Source organism: Drosophila sechellia, chromosome 3R, assembly GCF_004382195.2.
Source record: "Drosophila sechellia strain sech25 chromosome 3R, ASM438219v1, whole genome shotgun sequence".
Taxonomy (NCBI): domain Eukaryota; kingdom Metazoa; phylum Arthropoda; class Insecta; order Diptera; family Drosophilidae; genus Drosophila; species Drosophila sechellia.
Genome location: NC_045952.1, coordinates 23,009,697 through 23,019,265, shown reverse-complemented (window position 1 = coordinate 23,019,265; position 9,569 = coordinate 23,009,697). Strand labels below are relative to the sequence as shown.

Genomic DNA, 9,569 nt, shown 5'->3' with positions numbered 1-9,569 from the left:
GTTTGCCCTCGGTGTGCAGTGGTGCTTTGTGGATGTGTGGCTGTATAGCAGTGTAGCTATATAGCCATATAGCTATTTGCTGTCGCTGCATCTGTGTGTGTGTGTGTGTGCTGTGTATGTGTGTGCGCTGTGCTGTGCATGGCTGTGCAGTTGCATCTGTATGCCGGCTTGTTCGAGTATTTTATAACTTGTTGGCTTAACTTCCACAGAATTTTGTCTGTTTTGTTTGGTTATGTGCTATTTTCCCTGGCGCCCCTTCCCCACTCATCCACTCCACCCCTTTCGACCCGACCAAAGTGCCAAAGTGTTTGTGTCTGTGGTTGCGCTTAGTTCGGCAATTGTTTTCCAGAAATTCCTTAAGCTGCAAGATGTTTGTTATCAAACAATTTTTCGTGGCTTTTCCTCTGGGCTCTTGCTCCTGCCCCCCTCTATTCCATTCTACTTCCACTAATTATAACGAAGCTGAGCTGCCGGAGTTGCAGTTCTAATTAGTTTGATTTTAATAGGCGGAGTTGTCGAGCGGTTGGTTACCTCGAATCCTCGACAATAATTGAAAGCATTGTAGTGGCAGCAGTTCATTTGCATACGGGAAGCGCATTTCCTGGTGCTTCAAATTTATGTTACGTGCAGTTTAAATATTACATAAAATGTCTTGCAAAAATAATTGAAAATCCCTGCCCTTCACTCCAAGCCCCGAGGAAGTTATGTGCGATTAGTGCAAATATTGCTGTCTCAGATTTCCACACAATGACTGGGCGAATTTCGATTATCAAGTTTTGGCCATATCAATATTTGGACAAGCGTTTGCAATTGATAATTGAAAAGTGTGCGGCCAATGGTACGTATGAGTAATGTACAATGGCGGACCATTGTTTGAGTTGCCCGATTTGTACACGTGTGTCTGTGTGCGTATGTGCTGGTATGAGCTGGTGTGAGCGGATTTCCGTAGCCGTATCTGAAATGAAAATCAAATAGCAAGTGGAAAACGTGGCTTGGGGAAAAGTGCAGCTGAAAGAAATTAATTTGTGTGCAAATATTTTAGATACTATAGTTCTTTTTTCCGGTTTTCTCGAGCTGCTTTCAGTGTTGCATTCGGTGTGTGTGTGAGTGTGTGTGAGTGTGTATGTGTGTGTGGCGTTGGCAATTTCAATTTCTTTGCCAAAGTAATGCTTCAACAATTCGCCACGCCAGAGGGCGCTCACGTGCACGGTCGGTCTGCTGATTAAGGAGAACTGCCAGCTGGCAACTTGTCTTGCAATCGCATTTGCTGCATTCACCACGGCGTGTCCTTGCAGCCACTGAGACTCCTTTTCCTGGCATAACATCAAATTGTATTAGCCTAAAACATTTCATTACCTTCAGCCCTCCGACTGGAGCAATCAGCTTGAAAAAGCATTTGAAGATTTAAGGCAAATCCCTGAGAGCGTCGCTCGGACGGCAAAGCGGATGAGGTGGAGGCCAGCTTGTAGCATACTTTTCTAAACTGCTCGCCCCTGGCGTGCAGCTAATAAAAAGGAAAATATTATGCAACAAGTAAGCAGGAGTATACACTGCTCTCAATGGCTTCCAGCCAAACAGTACCGAGTGGCGCTTTATTAGCTGACCCATCTTCAGCTGCCACGCCCCTCAGCACCTCAGCACCTCGTTCCTTCAGCCATCCATCCATCCCATCCTCGAATCCGCCCACTCATAATCCAGTGTAAAATTGTTTTCAAGCAGCTGAGTGCAGTTCATGCTGCATGTACTTGTGCAGCTCTAGGGCAGGCCTTCTGCCGGATCTGCTGCTGCCCCTCATTTGTTGGCCCAGGTCCCAAACATACGTACGTACACAAAAATGCACAAGAATGTACAAAAAAGCAGAAAGAAGTACAAAATAAGAATGCAGAATGTGTGCTGCACTACACAGAAATAATTTCAATCATGGCACTGCAATTCCCAGGCACACTTAGCGCCTCCTGCACTGCGCCCCATTTAATTGCCGGAGTGCAGGTGCTCGAGCAGATGAGCACCGGAATATATATAATCGGGAGTATCCTCGGTTAAGTAGCCGTGCAGGTGGGGCTATTCAAGGATGCCAACTTGACGCTCTATATTATATAAAATTGGTTTACTATCTGAAAAATCAATCCATAACTCACAGAACCACAGGAGATTATTGAAAAAACGAAAAGCCAACAAAATAAATAGTTGCGCACTTGAGGAAAATGTTTATAGAACAATGCCCATGCAGGGAAATTCGCTGTATTGAGTGCTCACTAACATATTTCCACTAAATAAATTTTAATTTGCTTTAAGGAGGCAGCGCAGTGTTCATGCATGCTCAAATTCACCGGGAACCACACAAAAAGGACGAAGGGCCAGCGAGGGGACGTTGGCTGAACAGGATGTGCCAACACTCGCTATTTATGAGTTAATCAACCATGAACTTTAAAGCCCCGCTCTGAAATGCAAAAAGGACAGCAAAGCCACAAACACTAACCGCACTCGAGACCCAATAATGAATTTGCATTTTCTACGGCTTCCAAAAGGCATTTTCCGGCATGTTGTGCTGTTATGCACATAGAGCGACCAAAACAGGGAAAAACAAATGAAAACCAATTAAAATTAAATGATTATGCAGTTTTGTATAGTAGCAACATTTTCCACGCTTCAACGGCGAGCCAAAGTTTTTAGCAAGGTTTCTGTTTGATTGAATATGAGCTTGTATAAATTCTGTTGTGCGTTTAATTCCGCTCGAAATAAGTAATTCATGTGGCCGGTGATATAAGCAATCCAGCATGGGTCCTTGGACAGGAGCAAACCTGTGAGCCATAAACCAAAAGAGGAAGCGAATCGGAGACAAACAGGAAATCAAACGCAAACCGCAGCTGAAAGCCAAAACCGAGCGATCCGCGGAAATGCGAAGATACCGAGATAAAGACGGACAAAATAAGAATGAAAATAAGAAGTAACTGTAACTGGTGATGGTGGTGGGTGGATGACAGGCAGATTACGTTTCCGGTTGCCGCTGACAAGCGATGCCGAAACCGGAAACCAATGAGCGGCGTATAAATGTATTTACAATACCGACTGAAAATAAAGTCCTGCTGCTCGGCTCGTGACGCCGAAAAGTATGCTACTTACACAAACACTTCGTCACACACTTGGACGGAGAATTGCAAATTAGCAATTGCCCATGTGAAAGTGAAATGAACGGAAACGTGGCCCAAATGGGCCCGAAAACGGACAGCGGTCGGTTAAGTAAACAGCAAGCGCACTGCAAAAAGTTGAGAGCCAAAGGATGAAGATGAAGGTCGACTATAAATGCGACCATCAATTAGGGGGCGGGGCAGATCGATGCCCGCCTGGACGGGTTATTTATATACATCAAAGTGCGGGTTTTTGCCTCGCAGTGGACCACTTAACTCGATAGAGCGCGTTACCAGACGTACCGGCTTTTTGCGGCAAAACTTCTGAAGGGTATCCGCTGTTCGCCAGAGCCAACCCTGCCGAATTTACTTTTGTCTATTTCCCCGGACTTACAGCCAATTTAAAGTGCTGGCTTAGAGTGGCCAGGCCGCAACTGAGGTCCTGCCATATGTGTGACCGGAAGCAGCGGCCAACAAGCGGAGCTTAGGCCCTAGAACTCAAGTTGATATTGACAGCACACCCGCAACAATATTAACCCTGACTCACAGTCTCACTAGGGTGACTAGTCCTTTTTCGAGTTAGATATTTATGGCTAGAAAAATATCTTCAAAAACCATTATATTGTACTTGGTACTCAGCATTTTTCCTATCCATGCGTAATTCCAGGAATAAGTTGTTATATATTACTTAAAAATCGAACTACCCTAATCCCTAAAAACGGATCACCTACACCCACGCTAGTTGTGTGCATGTCAATGTGGCTAAGGGTAGGAAATGAGTTTCAAAGTGCTTAAAAGTGGCTGCTGGTGTTTGGCTTTCAGTCCGCTGGCCTGGAGTGCCAGCGTTGCGCTACATTAGATTAAACAGCTTAAGAAGTCAGCCAGTAATTCCAAGGCACCAACACACGAGCACATACGCCACCGAAAGCTGTCAACGTGGCGTATGAGCAATGTTGCCTTTCGCCACTCGCTTGCCGCCTTGAGTCGAATGTCGATGGTGATGGTGCTGGTGCTGGTGATGCGGTCTTCTTGTGCGATGTGGCAGAAAAATTAGTGACCCTGAATTAAATTGCCATTATTTTCAACTCACTCGAAAAGATGCGCAAAATACACACACTCGCTGGCATCGAGTGTATTTGAGCGGCTGCTGAAAAGCGGATTTAATATGAAAATTCCGCATTACGAGTTGTTTGTCGTTTCACTTTGTGTACTGCACATACATACATATGCACAAGCAATTGCCAGACTGTGCTAGTGTGTGTGAGCGTGTTAGGGTGTGTGCGGGTTTTGCGATTGAAATTCAATTACTTGTGTCCCTTTTTGCTGCCGCCCAAAAAGCAAAAAAACTGGCGAGAGCGAAGCAAACTTTTTTGCCAGCAAAAAAAGAAAAACACTCGTAATATTTAGCGTGTATGTGTGTGTGTGTGTGAGCCTTATATCTGGTGAATGTCATCTGGATATGGCTACAACTACAACAGCATAACTTTGAACAACTGTTAGCCGGGTTCAGAGCGGCCACGTATCTGTGTGTGTTACACGCCCTTTGAGGTTGGTTAACTGTCTCCTGCGTGGTCCGAGTTTTTATCGCCGCACAGTGCGCCAGTCTGTTTGGGTCTGAGTTTGAGATTCGTTTTGAGTGCGTGTGTAGTTTGGGCCAAAAATACAAAACACTATCAGCAAGCAGGCCAGCACCAAGAGGCCGAGAAGAAATCGAGAGACATCGCCGACATGACACACAAAGTTATGGCCTCTCGTCTGGCAATTGCATAAATAAAACCTTTGTCTTGCAGGTGGCAAGAGGACTTCGCCATGGCTGGAAGCATTTTGGTAGCTGCATCAAATGAGTTTATTATGCCACATCGGAGGCCATTTAATTTACATTTTATGTGGCTGAATTTAAATGTTTTCCAGATTTGTGGCATATAAATTTGCTGATTACGCAAACGTTTGGGTTGTCCTCACTGATTCGAATTAGATCTATGGCAATTAAAGGAATTCAATTAGCAAAGAGCCTCTTGGTGTTTTTCGATTGATTGTATTACGCACATGATTGATGGCAATTTGAGCTACTGCGATTCAATCATAAGCCGTCCATTGATTATCCATATTTTTACTCGGAGGCGAGCAAATAAAATTAATGAGCCGCAAATGCAAAGTAGGGAAATAAATCCGCCAAATCATATTTAAAACACGTGGCTTTGTTGGTCGTGCCCAGCATTTCTTTGTTTTTATTTCATTTTATGGCTGTTGTTGTACCTTTCACGTCAATTGGAATGCCATACATTTCAATGATTACGATGCGCAAATATTCAATCAACTGTTCGCCCGTTCGGTTCTATGTGAACCCATACTCCTCAATCTTGGCCCCATTTCAATATCCGAACACACCGATATCGTCTGTTTTTGTTATGGGTTTTGTTGTGGGTTTCGCGGGCCTGATTGCTTCATGTGCGAACAATTTCAGCATTTTTTCACGTTTATTATTTTAAATAATCGATTTTCGGCCAAACATATAAAGGCGTTTATGTACGTGGGGGCCGGGGCTATATCTACATACATATATATATTTTATGGCCCCAAGCTAAGGACACTCATTATTCGGTTCGGCCTGTAATAATACCGTGAATAAGAAACAAGAGCTGAAAGATTTCTGGTCTAAGCCGACTGTCCAATACGCTTCATATTTAAATCCCGGAAATATATGGCTCACAAGGGTCAGAGTATCTTTCATAATAGTTTTCAATTAGTGGGCCTTCTTTGTAGGGCATACAAATCTAAAGCAATTTGTTTGTGGCCACTAAATTGGCCAGAACCCCGCCCCTTTTCACTGTACGTCTCTCTGTGTGTGTGTGTGTGTGTGAGGCGTCACAGCTGCGGTTCATAAATAAAAATAAATACATCGCTTGATTTATATGGCCCTAATGAGCTCAGCGCCCAGTTCAAGCGACTTTGGGCCCAACAAAGACCGTAAAACCGAAAGGAGGCGAGCCACAAAAATAAATAAATAAAATCCGCAAGCACATCATGTAAATGCTGTGCAAATAAAGAGATACATTCCGTGGGGTATGGGTAAGGGGTATTGGTATAAAAGATGGCTATGCAGTTGGCAAAGTCGCAATGTTGCCTACTTTTCGGCTGTTTGGCCGCCAGGCAGCGGACATTTATCTGCTACGTGCGACACACAAACACACACGTATAACACACGGCTTCGCCATATGTATATGTATATTCCCCCAATTCGCTTTATCGAGCTCTACGTTTGATCTGCTTTCAGTGCGTGCCCATCATCATCAGCATTAGGCATGATTGTTGTTGTTATTAGACAAATATATATCTATCCATTGGGATATATGGTGGGAAGGATATCTGGATAGCTGGAAGGCGTGCAACTGTTTCTGGCATAATGACGCTAATTTTGTACGGTCCGATGCCATTGCGCTTACCCCGACTCCTGTACGGAGTCGGAAGGACCAGCGTCGATAACTTATGAGGCGCATTTTTCAGGACCAAGGCGTCCTGGCCTAATGTCAGGTGATTTGACAATGGCATTTATTAATTGAAACATGTGTCGCACGCACGAGCGCTCACAGACGGCTGATCCGCCAACCAGCCAGCCAGCCAGAAGCTATTGATTCGTCCTTGCCCAACAGGGATAGCACTGGAAAAGGTTAACAGGACGAATTGGCAGGGGCCAAAGGATCAGAATAGAAGCAGACAGGACACGACAAAATCATATTCCTGTGCGAGATGGGGGAACAAGTCAATTGGGTGAGACCCAAAGTTCATGCAAATCCTAATTCGTAGCATTAAAGGCCATGAAAAAGGATAAGCTTTATTTTAGATGCAATCAATTTATTTGGAGGCGATTAAAAACTCAAATTTTGCTAGTCAAGTTAGCTATGGCCCATTAAGTGTGTTCTTATTTTTACATAAATGTCGATGGTTAATTTAAATGCATTTTGTTCTATGTTTTTTCTTAAAGTTTTGGCGTTTTAAAAATTTGCTTTGTTTAAATTATTGATTTGAGCACAAAGAATGGTTTTTACTGCTTTACAAGCTTTAATTATTATTAAGCTCCATAAATAGTTGCAAAATAAGTTGTTTTGTTTTTTTTTATTATTATTTCGATGAAAGTATTGTTGTTAATAATGAACAATTACATTAACCGATGAATTTTAATCGGTAGTTAAAACCCAGTATAATTGCAAATTAGTGGCAAATAATCCGCGGATATCTCGCGGCCTGGCAATCCAGCTCGCAGGACCAACTATCGATGGCAACCCTGCCCAAAAAAAGGAGGCACAGTGGGAAAAGCAGAGGACAGTAGAGGCCAGAGGCAATGGGACAGAGCTGAGCAAATGAAGTCACGTACGTGCGATTTTTCTTCTGCTTTGGGGCACATATTAAAATACGTGCGTCTCGCTTTTACTATAACTTTTACACAAACACACACACACACACTTTTACAGAGCGAGAGGTGCCCCACACTAACACACATGCACATTAATGGCGGCATGATGAGGCAGCTAAGTTTGCGTGTTTGTTGCTGCTCACAAAAGGGCTACAAATGGCTTAGGCTTTTCCGCTGTCTCTTTGTATGTGTGTGTGTTTGTTTCATTTTGGGCTCTTATTTTTGGGTTTTATGTGCTGGTGTGCGTGCGTATATATATATTTGTTTCAATTTCAATGACTGCAAACAACATTTGCACTTAGTAAATAAAATATAACAAACGCAGTGGGTCGGGTTATGCTGTCGGCACTCGGTTCGTTTAAAGTTGGCCACACTCAGTTTAATGTTTTTTGTTCGGCTACTCGCTTTCGGCCCCATTCCCGCTTGGCCAGTAGCCAGCATCCCGAATACAGCATCCAGTGTCCAGATCCAGAATCAGAATCAGAATCTGAACCAGATCCAGAGTTGCTCATTTGCATTTTGGGCGCTGCAGCTGGGCAACATATAGTAAGGGCGGGAAGTGGGCCAATGAACTGGCAGACAAAGGCCGGGGTCCATTCTGGGACTTCGACTCGAAAAGGGAACGCTTGCTCCAATTTTGGTTCATCTTCATTCGTGTATACATACATTCACACCCTGCGGAATGAAGCACCTACTTTGCCGTGAAGCAACAAACGCAATATGCAAAACAATGAGAACTCGAGTTGATCACTATACTTTTAGATCATAGAACCAAAATCAATACATATTTACAGCTTTTCTGAATTGCTTTTTGGACTGCTTTTAATTTACAATGTTCATTTGAAAAGCCACTATTCCGACTTCTGAATATCGCTCAACCCTGGCACTTTCCGAGTAAAATCAACAGAAACAATATGATATGCCACGGCTCCCCTTTTGGCCAGAGTCATGTGCCCCGTGTCGCTGGGGGACAGTGGCAGACCCATTGTTGCCTTGATTTGTATTCGCCTTGGCTAAGTGCAATGGCCACTTTGTTTTTCGATATGTGCCCGGCCACTCGAAATTCCCGCATGGATGCAACCTTATTGAATTTCCAGTGATATGCAAAGCAGCGCATCTCAAGACCGTAGATAAGACCTCGACAGCAGGATGCCCAGAATGCCCAGGGCAGCCAGCCAGCCAGCCAAGGGTGAGCACTTGACCACACCGTTCGTATCCTCATCGCAGATGCAGGAGTGCAGGCAAATCTCGCAGGTGTCCCTCCAGCGAGTTTGGTTTTGGTAGTAGATTCCGGCCAATTGCTGGCAGCCCAACTTCGGCGACCACAGACAGCACCAGTCCAGGAGCGGACCTTTAAGACGCATTAGTTGCGATGTGGCAGCACAGGGCTAACTCTCACACTTACCCGTAACGTTGTACTTGTGAGGAACACACTCATCCAAAGTGTATAATTTTTTCCCTAAGCTGTTTGAAAACAATATCTTCTCCCTATCCGTTTTATTTTTACAAAATAGGCCAGAATGGGAGACGGTACATTTGCGTTGAATTTTTATGCAGTTTGAGCATAGAGGGCCCGCTATGCGTCCCTCGTTTACGTCCTTCAATGCGCCACCTATTCCTATGTAGCATAAAGATGCAATTAGCCACGCTACCAGACATTTTCCGGTGTGCATGTCTTATATCAAAAATGTAGTGTGTGGAATAAGTGTGATTTTGAAAGATTGTTCTGTGCTAATGTTGTTATTTGATTTGTTTCTAATCATATCTTTAATATACATTTATTTCCAACATGGTAAAAGTGTTTTTTAAGTGAATTCTTAATAAATTCAGCATTAATTTTGAAACGATAGTAGTCTCTCAGCAGTAATTGAATTCAAGGAAATGCGAGATAAAATTGTAATTGCCAAGCATTTCCATTTGACCCAAAAAATAAATTTATCCCAGTATTTGTATTTGTATTTTCGTTTTTTTTTTTTTGTTTCTTTCTATTTTTCATTTGTGTGTAAATATATCAGCCGCAATTTATCTGC

General features: G+C 43.5%; 1 protein-coding gene across 1 annotated transcript; it reads right to left on the bottom strand.

Annotated features, from left to right (window-relative positions):
- Nucleotides 1-8,317: 8,317 nt before the first annotated feature.
- LOC6607752 lies at nucleotides 8,318-9,282 on the bottom strand. Its single transcript, XM_002032479.2, has 2 exons — nucleotides 8,945-9,282; nucleotides 8,318-8,890 (listed from the first exon to the last, which is right to left on the bottom strand). The coding sequence occupies exons 1-2, from the start codon at nucleotides 9,210-9,212 to the stop codon at nucleotides 8,658-8,660; spliced, it is 501 nt and encodes a 166-aa protein (XP_002032515.1). The 5' UTR covers nucleotides 9,213-9,282; the 3' UTR covers nucleotides 8,318-8,657.
- Nucleotides 9,283-9,569: the final 287 nt, after the last annotated feature.

Excerpts from the sequence above, each read along its gene's own strand:
- LOC6607752 (XM_002032479.2), bottom strand. The coding sequence starts at position 9,212 with ATGCACACCGGAAAATGTCTGGTAGCGTGGCTAATTGCATCTTTATGC. Across the intron at positions 8,891-8,944 it reads TCACAAGTACAACGTTACGG|GTCCGCTCCTGGACTGGTGC; the intron begins GTAAGTGTGAGA and ends TGCGTCTTAAAG.